The 18,835-nt window shown below is 52.8% G+C and overlaps 1 protein-coding gene and 1 long non-coding RNA gene across 12 annotated transcripts in view; one reads left to right on the forward strand and one right to left on the reverse strand.

Moving 5' to 3' along the window:
- Nucleotides 1-4,906: 4,906 nt before the first annotated feature.
- LOC135970863 (uncharacterized) lies at nucleotides 4,907-5,434 on the reverse strand. The gene is made up of 2 exons (XR_010586705.2): nucleotides 5,402-5,434; nucleotides 4,907-5,139 (listed from the first exon to the last, which is right to left on the reverse strand). It is a non-coding gene; the product is annotated as an uncharacterized lncRNA (long non-coding RNA).
- Nucleotides 5,435-5,617: 183 nt separating this feature from the next.
- Nucleotides 5,618-18,835, forward strand: part of MAEA (macrophage erythroblast attacher, E3 ubiquitin ligase) — a 50,838-nt gene continuing 37,620 nt past the window's right edge. For 7 of the 11 annotated variants that reach the window (XM_074039205.1, XM_074039213.1, XM_005554266.4 and 4 more), the window contains exon 1: nucleotides 5,618-5,709. Coding sequence is in view for 5 of the 11 variants with exons in the window: in XM_005554266.4 (XP_005554323.1) it covers nucleotides 5,641-5,709 (69 nt within the window). In the remaining 6 variants the exon portion in view is untranslated. Of the gene's footprint in view, nucleotides 5,710-13,908; nucleotides 14,070-18,835 lie in introns of all 11 variants that reach the window. The other 4 variants (XM_074039206.1, XM_074039212.1, XM_074039199.1 and 1 more) reach the window with 1 other exon arrangement.

Below are 18,835 nucleotides of genomic sequence, written 5' to 3' on the forward strand. Positions count from 1 at the left end.
AACAGATGTTGTGAAGATAACAATTGTGTGGCTTGAGTCGATCCCACCCCTACGGCTAACCATAGGAACTAATTGTAGTTTGTATTACTAAATAATTTTAAGGGAAAATCAAATGCTATTTTCTTACCAACAAAACAGTCAGCGCTCGGGCCCAGGAGTTTGAGACCAGCCTGGGCAACGTGGCGAAACCCTGTCTCTACAAAAAACTTTAAAAATTATCTAGGCATGGTGGCATATGCCTGTAGTCCCAGCTACTCGGGAGGCTGAAGTGAGAGGATTGGTTGAGCCCAAGAGGTGGAGGCTACAGTGAGCTGTGATCGTGCCACTGCACTACAGCCTGGGAGACAGGGCAAGACTCTGTCTCAAAAAAAAAACAAACAAAACAAAACGCAACACAAAAACCCAATAAAACAGTGAATTGCGTAAAATCTTCTCACCTGATGTGAGGTACACGTTTCATTCATTTAAGAATTAAGTTTTTCAGCAGGAGTTAACCACCTCCTAAGAGATGTGTGGATCAAAATAATGACAAGGGCAACTCCACCTCAGAAAACTGATCTGGCCGGGAGAGAGGAAGTGCTGTGTCGTGCAGCTTGGGGCAGAGTCACCCCCTTGACCTTGAGGGGGTTACCTTTAAGTAGCAGAGCCCTGCAGTCCATCAGTGGAGATAAGAAGGGCCCCAGGATGTGGACCCCTGCAGCATGTGGTGTGAGTTGGCTATGACAGTGTGTCCCTGAGCCAGAGGTCAGGTCCTCCCACATGGCGGCCATGCAGGAGGCGCCCAGCACCATTTCTCTCTGGGCTGCTCTTCTCTGGGCGCTCCTGGCCCACCCACACAAGGGAACCACGTGTACCCCACAGCTCACCCCTGGTATAGCTGATTAGTCCGGATGGACAGCCAACCCACACTGGGCAAGACTTTGGAGCCTAAGATTTTGGAAGTTTGAACCAAGAGACACATAACATGTTAGCTGTTGAATGCGATACTACAACAGAAAGTATATTTGGTCCTGGTCCCTGGTTCCGGTCACTGAGTGTCTACAACCCTTATGATTTCCTGAGTGTGGAAGCGTCTTTTTTCTTCATAAGGAGCCCCTTCCCACCACACCTGAGTTTATGTTAATGAGGTGACTCTGGGTGGGGCCTCCAGATATCACTAGAAAGACCCAGAGATTAGTTGGCAGGAATTCTCAGCCCCTCTCCCACTCGACCTCCACCTCTGGGGATAAGGGGGGCTGGAGACTGAGATATGAAAATGTGTGAATAATGAAATTCAGGAGAGCCTCCTGGCTGGTGGATGCCCTGAAGTGCTGAGCGGTTGACACGCAGAGAGGGCTCGGGAGCTCCTCGCCCCACCATGCCCGATGCACTCCTGTTAGCTGTTCCTGAGCTGTGTCCTTCATAATAAGGTGGGAAGCGTGAAGTGTTTCCTGAGCTCTGTGAGTCACTCTAGCAAATTACTGAACCTGAGGAAGGGTTTGTGTGAGCCCCAAATGTGTCATTTGCCTTGTGGGTGGCCTGGGTACCCCATGTGCAGCCATCACCTGGAGTGGGGACAGCCCTGTGGAACGGAGTCCTTGGCCTGTGGGGTCTGTGCTGACTCTTCGAGTGAGTGTGAAAGGGGTTGGACCGTAGCATACCCAGTTGGTGTCGGAGTCTGACAATGGGACAATTTCAAGTGATGTAAACCAAAAATAAAATTCTAAGCTCCCCCAACTGACTGAATGGAACCCCCCACCCCCACCCTCAGCCAAGGGGGTTTCAAAGAAACCTGAAAAATTAGTTCAGGCCACCATGGTGACGCAGGACTTTTCTTGGTCACTTGTTAGCCAGAGACCACCGGCCAGTGACACCCTTGCCCAGGCCTTGCTCAGGCCCAGGTTTGCCATGGGAGATGCCCCATTCCCTTGGTCTGTCAGGTCATGCCAGGCCTGTGCTCCGGCATGGGTCCTGCAGCTGCTGCGACTGCACACTCAGCCACCAGCGGCAGGGGGTGTGTGAGTGAGTGAGCGTGCGGTCCAGCCAATGGTTCCAAGTGTCAGTACAGAAGCAGGCTCCATGCAGGGCTTGTGGCTGGACCAGGCATGTTGCAAGCCACTCCCATGGTGGACTCTGGCATCCAGATGAGGGGAACACAGTGGCACCCAGGTAGGGGTGCCGTGATCCTGAAGCCCTAGAGGGGGTGTTACAGAGTGCTAATGAGCTCTTTTAGTTTGCATCCTGATGGACCACGGTGTGTCAACAGCTCTGTCAGCCCCTTGCCCTGCATTGGCCCACAGCTCCAGGGCTGGCTCAGCCCCGCTGCTGCTTCTGTCACATGGGGTGGCTGCCCTCCACTGGCGAAGGGCAAAGGGTCACAGTGTTACAGCCTTCTCTGTACTTATGTTTGGTGCATCCTGAGCTCTTGTCCCATGTCCAAGAAGGATGATGATATATTGACAATTGAAGGGTGAGGAGGATGGAGAAGAATTTTATTGAGTGACAAAGCAGCTCTCAGTGGAGCAGGGATGTGATGGTGGTCCACCACCTAAAGTTGGGTGGTTTCTCTCTCCATGTGGCTGGGTTTGGGGTTTTTATGGGCTCAGAATGGGGAGCGCACACTGACTGATTTGTGAGTATGCAAAAATGGCTAAAACAAAGACATCATTCAAAGGTGGGGACAACAATGTAAAAAACCAATTGGGGCCAGGCACGGTGGCTCACGCCTGTAATCCCAGCACTTTGGGAGGCTGAGGTGGGCGGATCACAAGTTCAGGAGATTAAGACCATCCTGGCTAACACGGTGAAACCCCGTCTCTACTAAAAATACAAAAAAAATTGGCCAGGCATGGTGGCAGGCACCTGTAGTCCCAGCTACTAGGGAGGCTGAGGCAGGAGAATGGCGTGAACCTGGGAGGCAGAGCTTGCAGTGAGCCAAGATCATACCACTGCACTTCAGCCTGGGTGACAGAGCAAGACTCCGTCTAAAAGAAACAAAAACCAAACAAACAAAAAACCCATTAGGGAAGGGTAGGTATATGTAAAATAGGTGGTGGGTGGGGACCAATCAGAGGAAAGAATGCCAAGCAGGAAGACAGGTTCCCAATCCAGTCCATGGATTTACCTGGGACTTGTAGGTAGGCTTTAAACTGTCTTCAGCTTGAAGGTTGCATTTCACTGGGTAACTGCTCTGCCTTCTGCCGCTATTAATGGGAAGGGAGGGTCGGACGTGCCTCAGTCTCCCCTCCTCCCTTTGGAGTTCAGGCACAAAACTTACCAGCATCAACATTAAAACAGAGATCTTTTTTTTTTTTTTTTTTTTTTTTTTGTGAGACAGAGTCTCGCACTTTCGCCCAGGTTGGAGTGCAGTGGTGCAATCTCGGCTCACTGCAAGCTCTGCCTCCTGGGTTCACGACATTCTCCTGCCTCAGCCTCCTGAGTAGCTGGGACTACAGGTGCCCACCACCATGCCTGGCTAACTTTTTGTATTTTTAGTAGAGACGGGGTTTCACCGTGTTAGCCAGGACAGTCTTGATCTCCTGACCTCATGATCCACCTGCCTCAGCCTCCCAAAGTGCTGGGATTACAGGTGTGAACCACAGTGCCCAGCCAAGTCTAGCAGCTTTTAAAGATCTAGACAGGAAACATTTGCCATCTATCGCCTCTAATGGTGGCCACCTATGAGACTTCATCTACGTAATAAGAACCTTGGTCTTCACAACCCCTTTCAATCCAGATGCTCCTTTCTCTTGATTCCAGATCTTTAGATAAGAACTCTTTCAACCAATGGCCAATCAGAAAATCTTTGAATCCACCTGTGACATGGAAGACCCTGCCCTGTTTTGAGTTGTCCTGCCTTTTGAGACCAAACCAACGTAAATGTCACATGTATTGATTGATGCCTATATCTCCCTAAAACATATACAATCAAGCTGTAACTCAACCGCCTTGGACATGTGTTCTGAGGACCTCTTGAGGCTGTGTCTCCGGTCATGATCCTTAACCTTGGCAAAATAAACTTCTAAACTGATTGAGATCTGTCTCAGACACGTTTTGGTTTACAAAAGGACCCACTAATTCAAATACAGTTTTATCTTCCTATATAAGAAAACCTAGAATGAATGACCCAAAGGTTGTAGAGGGTCAAACAACCTCTCCAATGTGCAAACCTCTGCCTTATCATTCCTAAGTATTTCTGATTGTAGATGGTACTAGGATGGGATTGTTTTACCATGGAAATGAAACCTGTGTCCTTTACTTTGGGTTAATCTTGAATCCCTGGTGAAGTGAACGCAAAGTCTCTAAAGAGGACGGCAGTCCATCCAACTGCTGCAGTGCTCCCGTGTGTTACTGGGACCATCCCAGAGAGTGGCAGACACCATGTGAACTGTGAAGAGATGCAAAGAGTACAGACTGCATGCTTCCATCTACAAGGTCAGGAATGCTGTTATGGGGAGCAGGGTTAGAATGATGGGGATATAGCCTGAGAAGGGGCAGGGGAGCTTTCTGTGCCATGGGAAATGTTCTAAATCTCAACCAGGACATGGTTAGATAAAAGTGCAAATAAGGGTGAAAATTCATTAAAGTTGTATAGTCAAGATTTGTGCACTTCACTGTAAAACTTACTTCAAATATCTAAAAGACTGGAGTCTGCAGCCACACACTTAAGGAATAACACTTTCCTTAGTCCCAACTCCTGTTTAAGTAAGACAGAGGAAGACTCCACAGTGCCGGTCGGATGTCTTGCATTCCGGCTGTAACACGTAGCAGCCTCCAAGTGGAGGTTCTCGCTTCATCGCTGTCACCTTAGATGTTTTTCCTTTGTTTAAACAGCAAGTATTTTAAAAATTGTTTAGAAATGAGTTACGTGAAACACAAGGTGGCTTAATTGGGACGTCATTTCCTAAGTAATAAAACCTAATTTCAGTTTTATTTTGGAAAGGAGGGAGGCGGGTGGTGTTTGAAACGCTGAGAATGTGAAATGGCTGAAATGAAGGCAGGGCACGACCCGGATGCCAGCGCTGCCCACCCTGCAAGGAGAGGGCGGAGAGACCACAAGCTTCTCATGCTTCAGGAGTTTCTGTCCATAAGTCAGTTTTAGGTATTGGGCCTTTCCTCTTCCAATGGGAAGTCGGAGGTTCCACATCAGGATTCCAGCAGCTGTAAATCGGTGAAAATAGGGCCAAAGAAATATAGTTGGCTACAGGCGTATGTGGCCAAGCGTTTTGTCGGCGTTGGCCCTGGTACCGCAGGCACGAGGGACCCACAGGGGACCACCCCGCGATAGCTCCGAGTAACTGGACGGACGCTAAGTCCCCCAGCCCGCTCAGCCGCAGCTCCACCCGCCCGGGCCGCTCTCCGTACCCCACCGGCCCGCCCCAAGCCCAGGAGCACCCCCAGCCCCGGGATCTGCGGCCTGAACCTGGCAGCGAATTCAAGGAGGAAACCGCCAGCCGGGGCTATCGTTGATTGGCTGAGCGGGAGGAAACCCGGCAGTGATTGGTTCGCGCCTTCTTCCGCCTCCGGCCGACTGTGCGGATACGATTGGTGCAGGCGCATCGGCCCGCCCCCGCCCCGCTCCGGCCGGCGCGCGCGGCGTCATTTCCCGGCGTGCAGCGCGCTCGCGCGTCCCCCGCCCGGTAATGTTTTGGCCGCTTCAAGATGGCGGTGCAGGAGTCGGCGGCTCAGTTGTCCATGACCCTGAAGGTCCAGGAGTACCCGACCCTCAAGGTGGGCGCCTGCGCCGCGCAGGCCGAGGGCAGCGATGGCGCCTCCAGCCAGTGCCCGTGGGCCGCGAGGGGCCGCCCCGGGAGGGCCAGCGGCGAGGGCGGCGGGAGCTGGGCGCGGCCTGACGGGGCCGTGTGGGCTCCTCGGGGGCGCCCGGTCCGCGCCGGGCAGGTGTGACGGGGGCGGCGGCTTTGGCCCTGCCCAGCGCCCGACTGTGGCCCCTTTGCTTGAAGAGCTGCGTGAGCCGAGCCAGCGACGATTCTGGCAGCGCGAAGGCTGGGGAATTTGGGGCTGGGGTGGAAGCCGGAGTTTGCGGGGCGTGGGATCTCTGGCGCCCAGGCAGACGGAATGCGCGGCGTGCCCGGCCGGTGCCCGGCCGCCCTCCCGGGAGCCCAGGGCTGGGAGATGCCGGGTGCGCCGGTCGCTAGGTAGGAGCTGTAGGGAGAAACCTCACGGCCTGATGGCACCCAGCGACCTTTTTGATGGGCGTCACCAAACCTGAAATACAGCTCTTGCCGTCCGGCTGCCGGTTGCGTGACCTTGGGTGGTCACCTAGCCACGTCGCACTTCTTAGAATGAAATTTGTGCTCCTAGTAGAAGGAGCCGATACTTGCTCTTTACCTAGTTAGTAGAGGATTTCATATGAAGCACCTGGGAAGGAATTCCTTAAAAGATCAAGGTCATAGCTTTCTCAGAGCTGCGGCTGAGCTTTGTGGTTCTGTGTTGCCTTCCTGGGGAGCTGCGTAGCTTTTCTCTCCTCCCAGGGCGCCCTGGTGTTCCCGTCCGTCTCAGGACAGACGGTGTGGCGACAGGTGTGGAGGATGCAATATGGCCAGGTTGCTGTGCGTTCCCCCAGCCCCAGGGCCATTCAGCAAAGGGCTGAAGAACACAGGCTGTGAGCCATCCTGCTGGGGTGTGAATCGGGCTCCTCTGTGTTCATCTTTACTGGGAGACATCAGGGCCCACTTAGTGATTGTTTATTCTTGTCAGATTTAAGCAGTGGTAGCCCCTGTGTCACCTCAGGGTGAAATGAGTGACCACTTATTGTTCCAAGCAGTGCTTGGCATTCATTAAAAGGTCCCTGCTACAGTTAACGCTGCTGAAGCCAGGCTGTACCCTGGTGTAGCTGGTCTTCATAGGAAAGCAGAGGCAAGCTTCTCCTCCTCTTCATTATCTAGCGGTTTATTTCATATTTTAAAAAAGAAACGGGGTTTCACTGTTGCCTAGGGTGGTTTTGAATTCCAGGGCTCAATCGATCCTCCTGCCTTGGGCTGACAGGTGTGAGCCACGCGCCCGACCCACTAGTGGTTTCGCAGTGTCCCACTAGTGGTTTCGGTGCTTGCGATGCGTGTCCAGCACTTCATTTGATCCAGGAGGGGAGGGCAATGTTGTTGACATTACCAAAGGTCTAGCCTCTTGCTAGATCTCTCCAAGGCGTAGGTGGTTGGTTTTTAACACTCAGCGACATTGGTGGATCTCTGTTGGTTTAGAGATGGAGACCCTGCAGCTGAGAGAGGTATATACCAGGACATTGTGCTGCTGTTAGTAGGGAGCCTTAACCACTGACCACTTTGTCTCACGCAGTGCACCTCAAGGCCCATCAATTCAGCTAACACACAAGAAGGCTTGAAGATCAGAACCGCAGTGGTTTGTCACTTTTGGTACTGGCTGGTGAATATGGGAAACACCAGATAGGAAAGGTTTCCAGAAATCCTTTCATTGTGTATTGAAGGAACTAGGAAGGGAGATGGAAGGTCTCCAGAAAGGATTCTTCTTCAGGTCTTCTGCTGTTTTGTAATCCTGAATGTAATTTGCATTCCAGAGTGATTGCATAGCTTCTGATTAAAATAGTCATGCAGATAGTCATACAGGTGAAGAAATCTAGTGTCGTAATTCCTCTGTTGACACTTGTGTCACTACTGAGTTAAAACTTTTTCTCGTAGAAGTTTTCAGGAGTGATTCCTAGTGGATAATGGAGGTGTTTTGCCGGGGAACTAGGGATCCTTGATTTAGAAGCATTTATTAGTATAGAATTAAACAGAACATGCTGAGCTCACAGCTCAAGGGCTGCACTCTTCAGTCTCCAGGAGGGGCCAGTGCGGATGTCAGAGAAGGGACTGAGGGCTGCGGGACTGGGGTTGTGGAAGGTGTGGGGTGGATGTCGTGCTTCTCCAGTTTGAGAGCGCATCCTCTTGCAGGGTGGTAGGAGCTGGCATGCTCTGGACTGGATCTTCACCTGGTAAGAATTAAACTGCTTTCCTGCCAAGTGAGCCCTCCACAGACTCACAGAGGATTCCTTCCTCTTCAGAGGGCTTGGTAGCCCTAGGTGGGTTTCAGCAGTATCACCTGGGATGTCTGCTTCCTCACAGCGTCAGGGCAGCTGGGGCTGGTGGGGCTCCTGGGTGCCTGGCAGGTACTTATTTTTCTGTTTTCCTGGTGAAGTGGGAAGAGAATGGAACAGATGTGAATTGCTGCAGTCAACACGCACTGACCTTGGGAATCTCTTTCGTCACCAGCTTCTGTTTCCACCAAAGGGGTGGACCGGCCTGTGAACATTTGGGCTGGATGAGCCTTTGTTGGGGGGGGGCTGCGGCACTGGAGACTGTGCAGTATAGAATGTTTAGCAGCATCCCTAGTGTCTGCCTGCCAGATGCCAAGAGCATGCCCCCAAAATGTCTTCAGACATTTCTAGATGTGCCCTGGGGGCATACTTACACCCACGAGAATTGCTGGGCTGGATCTTGCTTTAAGGGACTTATTTCTTCCTCTTACCAAACGGAGTTGTGGCTGAGGAGGACTCACCCTTGCATCCTGGCTGTGGCTGTGTCTTTTTTGCTGTCAAATGCTGTGGACGCCGTCTGGTGTAGGGTGGTGGGTAATGCCTTGTAGGGGAGGGGAAAGATGCATAACTCACCATCTTTTTTTTTTTTTTCTTTTTTGAGATGGAGTCTCGCTCTGTCGCCCAGGCTGGAGCGCAGTGGTGCAATCTCGGCTCACCGCAACCTCTGCCTCCCAGATTCAAGCAGTTCTCCTTCCTCAGCCTCCCGAGTAGCTGGGATTACAGGCACCTGCCACCTGTAATTTTTTTGTATTTTTTAGTAGAGACGCGGTTTCGCCATGTTGTCCAGCTGGTCTTGAACTCCTGACCTCAGGAATTCACCATCTTTCAATTCAACATGCATAGGTCACCATTTTGAATTGGAAGCCCTTGTTTTCATTCTTTTGTAAAAGATTTTTTTTTTCCCCCTGATTATAAAAGTAATTTGATGAGTTGGGTACGGTGGTGTGCGCCTGTAGTCCCAGCTAATTGGGAGGCTGAGGCGAGAGGACCGCTTGAGCCAGGAGATCCAGGCTGTGGTGACCTGAGATTGCACCTCTGCCCTCCAGCCTGGGCGACAGAGTGAGACCCTGTCTCAAATAATAAATAAAAGTAATTTGTTTTTTCTTCAAGTTACCCTGCTGCACAGAGATAACTTCATTAACATTTTGGTGTATTTACTCCTACTGTTTTCCTTCAGATAGCTGAAGAAAAATAATAATTTAGAGAATTTCACATGGGTGTCTGCACGGCCCAGGGCAGGAAGCGGCGTTCGTTACCTGGAGACACTGGTCTGGACCTGGCTTCTCTCTGCGAGCCCCACCAGGGCCCGCCGTTCCTCTCCTGGAGCCCCAGCAGGGGTTCACAGCTCCAGTGAGTCCTCTCACACCCCAGGTGGTGATGCTGTCCTCTCCCCAGAGGACAGGCTGAGAAACACCGGGCCTGTGGGTGTATTCTCAGGTGTCTGAATTCTCTACAGGAAGGTTCGCATGTTCTGTCTTTGGTTTGATGACAGTCTGGTTGCCCAGGCACTGCCCTGATGCCTCACAGTCAGGGTTTGTGCCTGTGGTAGGGAGTTTAGGTGCCAGCTGTGTGCCTGAAGTTGTAACTTCTCCTGTACCTTTTGCAGTTTTCTTAACTCCATCTTGGCTGGATTTGGAAGGATCATGTGTTCTCAAGTGTGAGAAACACAGGCAAGCACGAAGTGTTTGACTCAAGAGACATACACATTGGGTTAGACCCTGGTGATGCTGTGTCTGAGGAGTCTTAGGCCAGGTCTCCACCTCTTCTGTGGCCGGCTTTTTTATGTACTTTATCTGTAGCAAAGTCACATAACCCTCCAGAATTCTCCCAGTCTCTATAGCACAGTGGAAATTCCTTCTGCCCAGAAGAGCCGTGACCTGTCCTTTGTGGCTCCCGGCTACACTCCCCTCGCCTCTCCCACCGTTCACTGGTGGTTTGGCCCTGGGCCGGCTTCCGCGGCCTCCGCGCTGGCACAGGTCTTACCTCCCGGGCCTGGGCCTTTCCAGCTAGATGGGCAAGGCTGAGATGAGGATGTAGACTTGAATTCACTGCTAGCTGGGGGGTGGTTTTGGTTTTGTTTTTTTAAATATTATTTTTTAAACACGTTTCAAGTCAAGAAAGGGCTTTTTAATGCCTGATTCACCGTAATGGCTGGGCTAGGTTGGAGGCAGTACTGATGTGAGGCCTGGAGCAACCCTGGGACCTGAGCAAGGCACCGCCGCCGGGCTGCAGAGCAGGGCTGCCGGTGCACTAGCTTCTCGCATGCCCTCCTCCGCAGCATCGATCTGAGAGCCTCCATCGGCCAGGGACGGTCAGGCCCGGTATGGTCAGGCCCTGCACGGTCAGGCCCTGGGCTACCATGACGGGGAGACAAGTAAGTTCCCTGTCTACACTGGTGGGAGGGAGGCGTCAGCACAAGTACACACAGACATTTCAGATCCTTTCAAGACACTGATGAGATTGAGGTGAATGTTGGACAGTGGCAGGAGGTGGGGGCAGGGGTGCGAGGGTGAGCCTCCTCCGGTGAATACGATATTGTGAGCTGGTTGGCAGAGCTAAGTTTTGGGGTGAGGCTCTGTGGACCGTGTTGAAGTCCTGACTCTCACCCCAGTAAGCACACAGCACCATTGGGGTGTTGTGGCTGGGGGTGTCCCAGAGCCGTGCAGAGAGGGTCTCACAGCGAGACTGAGTGCTGGGCAGTGACTCGGTCTGTGGGTGCAGGGGTCGGCAGAATGGGAGGCAAGCCCAAGGAGACACACTGGCACCAGAATGAAGAGAGGGCCGGCCGGCGCCTGTAGCATGTGACTGCCCCGTCTGCAGAGAGGCTGTGCGGCGAGCCCCACCCTCCGGCGGCTTCAGGCAGAGTGGGGATGTCTGGGTGCTGACCTAGGCATCGCAAAGCACACTTCCTGCCGGGGTAACTGCTGATGATTTTTAGGTCTGTTATTTCAGAATCGTTATAGCTAGGGGCCATTATTTTGAAAACCTGAACAAAAGAATTATTCACTGTGTTAATACCACATGTAGTGACTGTGGAGCTGAATGTGGCTGAAGGAAGTGCCTGCTGTGCTGATGGCTGTGGACCTGGGTCCGGGACCCTGAGTGCTGCCCCACTCGAGGGAGGGTCCCAGAGCAGTCTCCTTCCCTCCTCCCAGGCCAGCCTTTCATACCCGACCCTCAGACTTGCCTCCTACTTTATGCTCACCGATGCCTGTCATGCAGACCCTGCCTGACCTGTACCTGCTTTCACACCCGTGGTGGATGAGCCCCCTCAACCGCGCCTGTACCCCCCTCACCCGTGCCTGTACCCCCCTCACCCGCGCCTGTACCCCCCTCACCCGCGCCTGTACCCCCCTCACCCGCGCCTGTACCCCCCTCACCTGCGCCTGTACCCCCCTCACCTGCGCCTGTACCCCCCTCACCTGCGCCTGTACCCCCCTCACCTGCGCCTGTACTCCCCTCACCGCTCCTGTACCCCCCCACCCGCTCCTATACCCCCTTCATCCGCACCTGTACCCCCCTCACCTGCTCCTGTACTGCCTTCACCCACGTGTGTACCCTGGTACCTGCGCCGGTACCCCCATCACCCGCACCTGTACCCCTCTCACCCGCGCGTGTACCCCTCACCCGCGCCTGTGCCCCCCCACCTGTGCCTGTACCGCCCCCACCCGCGCCTGTGTACCCCCCACCCGTGCCTGTGCCCCCTCACCCGCGCCTGTGCCCCTCTCACCCGCTTGTGTGCCCGCCTCACACACGCCTTTGCCCGATCACTTGTGTCTGCACTGCCCTCACCTGCGCTGCCTTCACCTGCACCTTTGCCCCCCTGACCTGCATCTGCACCGCCCTCACCTGCACTGCTTTCACCTGCATCCCCTCACCAGCGCCTGTGCCACCCTCACCTGCACCTGCGCTCCCCTCACTCGCGTCTGTGCCCCCCTCACCAGCACCTGTGCCCCTCTCACCTGCGCCCCCTCACCCACGTCTACACTGCCCTCACCTGTGCTGCTCTCACCTGTGCCCCTCACCCATGCCTGTGCCCCCTCACCCACTCCTCCCTCACCTGCGTCTGCACCACCCTCATCTGTGCCCCCTCACCCACGCCTGTGCCCCCCCACCCGCGTCTGTGCCGACCTCACCCGCGCCTTTGCCCTCACACCTGCGCCGTTCCTCACCTGCACCCCCGTCACCCATGCCTGTGCTCCCCTCACCTGTGCTGCGTCCCCTCCCCCCCATCTGCGCTGTGCCCTTGCCTCGAGGCTGCTCCTGCACTTGGCTCTCCCTCTCCTGTTGGTTGGTTTTCCCATTGGCTGTGCGGCTCCCTGGTGTGCAGATGGCTCTTGAGTCTTCTTCTCGTGAACCAAACCCCTTCCTTGCCCCATGTCCTTCTCCAGCTATGACTCCCTTTCTCTGCCCCTTCCTCATGTCTCTCTTCCTGTTTTACCTCAATCAGGTTTTTGCCCCCCAGCATTCCACCCAAATGCTCCTCTTGAGGACAGGATGATGCTCCTGAAAGTGGTCAGTCCACAGCGAACCCCACTGCCTTGAGACACTCCCTTCACTTGTTTCCTGTGACACCATCCTCTGGGCTCTCCCCACCCCTCACTGCATGTCCTCACATGCCTGCACTGTCTTCTCTAGTCTTGGGGGCTTTTTGTTCTTTTATGTCACCAGCCAGCCCTCCAGAGGTCGTGTGGCTTCACAGATGGTCTCCATGCTCCTGTCCCCACACTGCTGCCCCCCCAGGCCTCTCCCTGAGGCCATCTCGGGTAGTCACCTCCCGGAGCTCTCTCCGCATGTCTGGGAGGCAGTTCACAAAGATACGATTCCAGGCGCAAAACGAAATGCTGCATCTTGGCCTTGGAGCCCCAGACAAGCCCCAGACCTGCCTTACTAAGCCAGCCTTCCCAAGTCAGTTGACAGTGATGTTCCCCTGGCACTTGTTCAGTGACAGCCCAGAACTTGGAGGTTTTCTCCATTTCTGTTTCTCACGTTTATTCTTGAGTCCATGATGGCTGCTGGGGCTGCGGCCTTCGCAACCAGGAGGAGGGTCAGGGGGAACAGTGCCGCCCTGCGTGGCCAGCTCCCTGCATGGGCCCTTAGCAGAGATCTTCTCGAGTGTTTACCTTCAGCTCATTACCCAGAGCGTGGGGCTGGCCATTTCTAGCTTAGAAGGAGCCTGAAAAAATACATACGTGTGTGTGCGCACGTGTATGTGTGCGCACGTGTATGTGTGTGCGCGTGTGCGTGTATGTGTGTGTGCGCGCGTGCGTGCGTGTGTGTGTGCGTGTGTGTGCGTGTATGTGTGCGTGTGCGTGTATGTGCGCGTGTGCGTGTGCACGCATGTGCGTGTATATATGCGTGTATGTGTGCGCGTGTGTGTGTGTGTATGGAGAGAGAGTCTGCGCCTGAGTGTGGGCTCATTGCTGCCCTAAATAAAATTGGGATGTGGTTCCTTTTGCCTTTTGTCCCTTGCCTGCCTGGTTTCCTTTGCAGCACTCGTCACAGTCTGACGTGGTCGCCTGCATCTGTCTGTGCTTTGGTTGGGCGTCTCCTTTAGAGCGTCTGCTCTGTGAGGGCAGGGGCTGGCCTTTGTCGTCGTTCACTTCACACGCATGAGTGCCTGGCACAGGAGTCACAGTCAATGGCTGTTGGCCCAACCAATTTCTACCCCGTCTGTCTGGGAAATTCCTAAACTTTGCTTCTCACTTTTCGTCCACTTGCCGCGTTCCAGAGTAGTCTTGGTCTCACAGCCTGTGCCCTCATCTGGGTGTGGTCAGCCTCTTGCATTTCCTTTCTGCCTCCCCTCCACCCTTTGCAATGTAGCCCCAGCCCCTGCCCTTCTCTCCTTCCCATTGTTCTAGAACATTCCAGCATGGAAACCCCGCTGTGAAAGGCCCCTGCACTGGCCACAGAAGCCGCACCTAACTGCTGAGGAACCTGATTGCTGGCCTGGAGTGGGTGCCGAGTACTGCCTGGCAGCATGGCCATGCTTCTAGAGGCATTTTAGCACCCTGTACACCAGGTACTGTTCCATATGCCACCTGTTCTCCATGAGCCCCCTGCGCCTGCCCCCATCTTGTGCTGTGCTTGTGGCTTGGCCCTGTCTTTTCCCTGCCCACTTGCGCTCACTGTCTCCTTCCCATTACTGGGAATATGTCATCTATGCTCCACCCAAGGCCAGCCTTTGTTCATGCACCAGACCCCCTGCCCCGTCCCTGTGACCTGAAGAGGCACACACCGTCTTCTGGTTAACTGTTGGCGGAACCGATGGGTCCCCTCTCTCTGAGCCGGCCCTGCCTTGGGGTCTCTGGAATTGCTTCTCATCTGGTTTTGCCCCATCGCAGTGCTATAGCTGGGGCACCAGGTAACCTCAAGACACTGCTGAGACCCATGCTGGATTCTTGCTGCCCATCTTGACCTCTCATGGGGCTAGAAGACAGCTCACCCCCTCGGGCTCCTAGAGCACCATCCTCGCGTTTCCCCAGGCTCAGTCCTTGGCCTTGGGTGTTGCTGTGAGTGCTGCTGCCTTGGTGCTCTCACAGGGTCTAGTGGACTCTTAGGACCCTCTGTGTATACTGATGACTCCCAGGCAGGTATCTTCGCAGCCCCAGAGCCCTGTGTCCAGTAGCCCATAAAACATACCCACTTGGCAAGGCACCTTGGCATTAAAATTATTATTATTTTTAGAGATGGGGTCTCACTCTGGCACCCAGACTGGAGTGCAGTGACATCATCACAGCTCACCGCAGCCTCGACCTCCTGGGCTCAGACGATCTTCCTGCCTCAGCCTCCCGGGTAACTGGCACCACAGACGCCTACCTCCATGCCTGGCTAATTTTTTTATTTGTAGAGATAGGTTCTCGCTCCGTTATCTAGGCTGGTCTCCATCTCCTGGTCTCAAGCAGTCCTCCCTCCTGGGCCTCCCAAAGTGTTGGAATAACAGGTGTGAGCCACCACGCCCAGCTCCTTGGCATATTTAGATCTGAGCTTTTCATCTTAACACCTGTTGCCCAAACCAATTCTACCAGTCTCCCTTACCTTGGTCAGGCCAGAACCTTCAGGTTGGCCTTGACGCCTCTGTTGTCGCAGCTCATGCCCAGCCCGTTGTCCCCTCCACCTTGGCGTCAGGACATGCCCAGGCCCAGCTGCTGCTGCTCTTCCCTTCTCTGCCCCTGCGGCTCAAGTCGCATCTCTCTCCGGAATACTGAATAGCCTTCTGGCTGGTCCTGCTCTGCCCATGCCCACCCCAGCTGCCCCAGCGCCAGATCCTGTCATCCTTTTGTTCTAGGAGTTTCCTGTCTTGGGGATGAAGGCCAGGGTTGTTACAGTGGCTCTCAGGCCCTTTGCCCTGTAGGGCGCTGGGCCAGTGGCCTTTCTGCCGCCGCTCAGCCAGGCCAGCATCCTGAGCCCAGGGTTTTAGTGCCACCCTCCTCTGTCTGGAGCACTCCTCCCACAGATGTCTGTGGGCCCATGTCCTCACCTTCAATCTTTGCCGATGTCCATGGTCCCATGTCCTCACCTCCTTCAGTCTTTGCTGATGTGGGGGCCCATGTCCTCACCTCCTTCAATCTTTGCCGATGTCCATGGTCCCATGTCCTCACCTCCTTCAGTCTTTGCTGATGTCTGTGGGCCCATGTCCTCACCTCCTTCAATCTTTGCCGATGTGGGGGCCCATGTCCTCACCTCCTTCAATCTTTGCCGATGTCCGTGGTCCCATGTCCTCATCTCCTTCAGTCTTTGCCGATGTGGGGGCCCATGTCCTCACCTCCTTCAGTCTTTGCCGATGTGGGGGCCCATGTCCTCACCTCTTTCAATCTTTGCCGATGTCCGTAGTCCCATGTCCTCACCTCCTTCAATCTTTGCCAGTGTCCGTAGTCCCATGTCCTCACCTCCTTCAATCTTTGCCAGTGTCCATGGGCCCATGTCCTCACCTCCTTCAGTCTTTGCCGATGTCCGTGGGCCCATGTCCTCACCTCCTTCAATCTTTGCTGATGTCCGTAGTCCCATGTCCTCACCTCCTTCAGTCTTTGCCGATGTCCGTGGGCCCATGTCCTCACCTCTTTCAATCTTTGCTGATGTCCGTAGTCCCATGTCCTCACCTCCTTCAATCTTTGCCAGTGTCCGTGGGCCCATGTCCTCACCTCCTTCAGTCTTTGTTGAGCTGTCACCTTGTGAAGCTTCTCTGACCCCACTGTTGAAACCGCAGCCCCGGCATCTCCCACTTCCGCCCTTTTCCCTCCTGAGTCATGACTGCTGTCTCACATATGGTATTTGCCTGTTTCTGACCACTGGGATTATAAGCTCTTTTGGAGGATAGAGAAGAAATCAATTTTCCAATTAACAAATGAGCAAAATAATATTAAATATTATTTTGGCAATTCTGTCTAAAGCAGTAAGAATTGAAATAGAAGTAAATGTTATCATTGAGAAAGTCAGCACAATAACAGGGCACACAGTAAGTGCATGAAACCCAATCGCTGTTCTCTATACCACCGCCAGCCAGTTAGAACACATCCCATTCACCATAACCCAAAGTAGCAGAAACAGACAATCCAACAGTGTCCTTAGCAGGCAGCCTGACTGCCACGGTGCTATTTCAGTAAAGGCCTGAAGGAAGATTGGCACTAGCAGAGGATGCCGTGTTTCTGCATGAAACCGTAATGATATCATGTTGCTCCTTTTGTGTTTGATAAAACATTTCTTATTTATAATGAAAGGGACACCAAGAAGGGCTGGGCCCTGCCAGACACAACAGCCAGGTGTGTAACTGCCAAAGTCGTGACTTTGTGGCAGAACAGCTGGCTTCCTTTGAAATATTTTACGGAAAGGTGAGGAAGGAAGCTCTGCTAATGTCGTGTATATTAACTGACATTCCTACCCACTTGTGGTCTGTGTGTCGTTTGGTTAGAGAGTGACCCAGGAATGAGGGCACTGGACTGCGTGGGGCACGGCCCTGGCTCTTCCACGCTGCTGGCTTCCAAGTCTGGTGCTGCGTTGTGTGTGTGTGTGCCGCTGTCACAGGTCGCATACCCTTTCCAAAATGGATCAGTGGCTTAAAAAGGTTCCTGCAAGGAAGCAGCTGGCTAAGGCTGAGCCTAACTGGGAGTGCGGAGCTCAGGGCCAACAGTGGGCTTCCCACCATGAACTTTGTAGGGCGCAACGTCAATCTGGTCACATCCCCTCAGAAGTTGACTGGAAGTGTCGTTTTTTTCAAGAAGCCTCTTGGGGGATTTGAAGCATTTTTGTCCTTTGTGAGCCTCCCTCAGGGTATGTGCTGTGCTTGGGGAGATTAGCTCAGGATGGCAGGAAGCCACCGTGATTACATGCCCTGCACCAGAACATGAGACTGTGCCCTCCAGGATGGAGGGTGATGCAAACTGCCACCCAGGGCTTAATCCAGCACTTCTGGCCCTGTGATGAGCTTCGTAATCACTATTTAGAAACCTCTTATGGTTAATTGCAAAAGACAAAGAGCCTTATGCCATTGGGGAAATTCTTCCTTCCTGTGTTGGTGAAAACATGATGATGACACACTAAAATGCGTTTCTTTTTGTCAGCAAATTATGTCAGAGAAGCACGGCAAAGGCTGGAGAACGTTTGAGGAAGCACATCCTGAAGCTGATGGCACAGTGTGGGGGCAGCGGGCAAGCAGGTGCAGACGTTTCACGCATGTCTCCACTCACGCTGCTTGCCACATTCTGTTTCAGTGACGAAATCAGGGAGGATTACTTCTTTGAGTCACCGAAGGGGAAGATGTATTGGAGAAAACGTAATTTAACATTCGCTAAGTTGAGAAATCCTGTGATTATAAAAAGCTGTAATGCAACAAATTACTTAGGAAAAATTGGGGAGATGTGATAAATAAAAGTTTAATTATTTGGTATAACCAGATAAGATAGAACCAGAATTTAAAAGCAAATACCAAGCCAGGCACAGTGGCTTATGCCTGTAATCCCAGCACTTTGGGAGGCTGAGGCAGGAGGATCACTTGAGCTAGGAGCTCAAGGCTGCAGTGAGCTATGATTGTGTCACTGGGCTCCAGCCCAAACAGCGGCGTGAGACCCTGTGTGAATGAAGGAATAAGTAAGTGAATAAGTAAATAAAAACAAATAAGCATTGGACAAGGGACACAGACAAAATGTGTAGAAGGAAAAATATGTTAGGTTGAACCATATATAGTTGTTATTTTTGTAAGTTAAAAGTGATGACTGAATAGACCTATAACAGGTGGTTACTACAAAAAACCTCACAAAGAAAAGCCCAGGACCAGATGGTTTCACTGATGAATTCTGTTAAACACTAAAGAAGAATTTACACTAACTCTTGCTAAAAGCAGTTAAGGAGGGAGTACATCCCAACTCCTTCTGTGAGGCCAGTATCACCTTGATATAATCTTGAACCAGACAAATACATCACAAAGCCACAGACCATCGTTCCAGTTGAAAGAAATAGATGCCATCATCTTTAACAAAATCTTAGCAAACTGAATCTGGTAACATATAGAAAGGATTATGTGTCAGGACTAAGTAGGATTTCCCCCAGAAATGCAAGGTTGGTTCAATGCATGAAAATCAATGTCATGTCTCATATTAATAGAATGAAGGACAACCACCACCTAATCATCTCAATAGATGCAACAAAAGCACTTTACAAAATCCAACACCTTTTCATCATACAAACACTCCTATCCTGAAAAAACTGGGAATAGAAAGGAACTTCCTCAATCTGATGAAGGGCATCTGTGGAAAACCCACAGCTAACATCTTGCTTCATGCCAAACAGTAACAC

The sequence above is a fragment of the Macaca fascicularis genome, chromosome 5 (genome assembly GCF_037993035.2).
Source record: "Macaca fascicularis isolate 582-1 chromosome 5, T2T-MFA8v1.1".
Taxonomy (NCBI): Eukaryota; Metazoa; Chordata; class Mammalia; order Primates; family Cercopithecidae; genus Macaca; species Macaca fascicularis.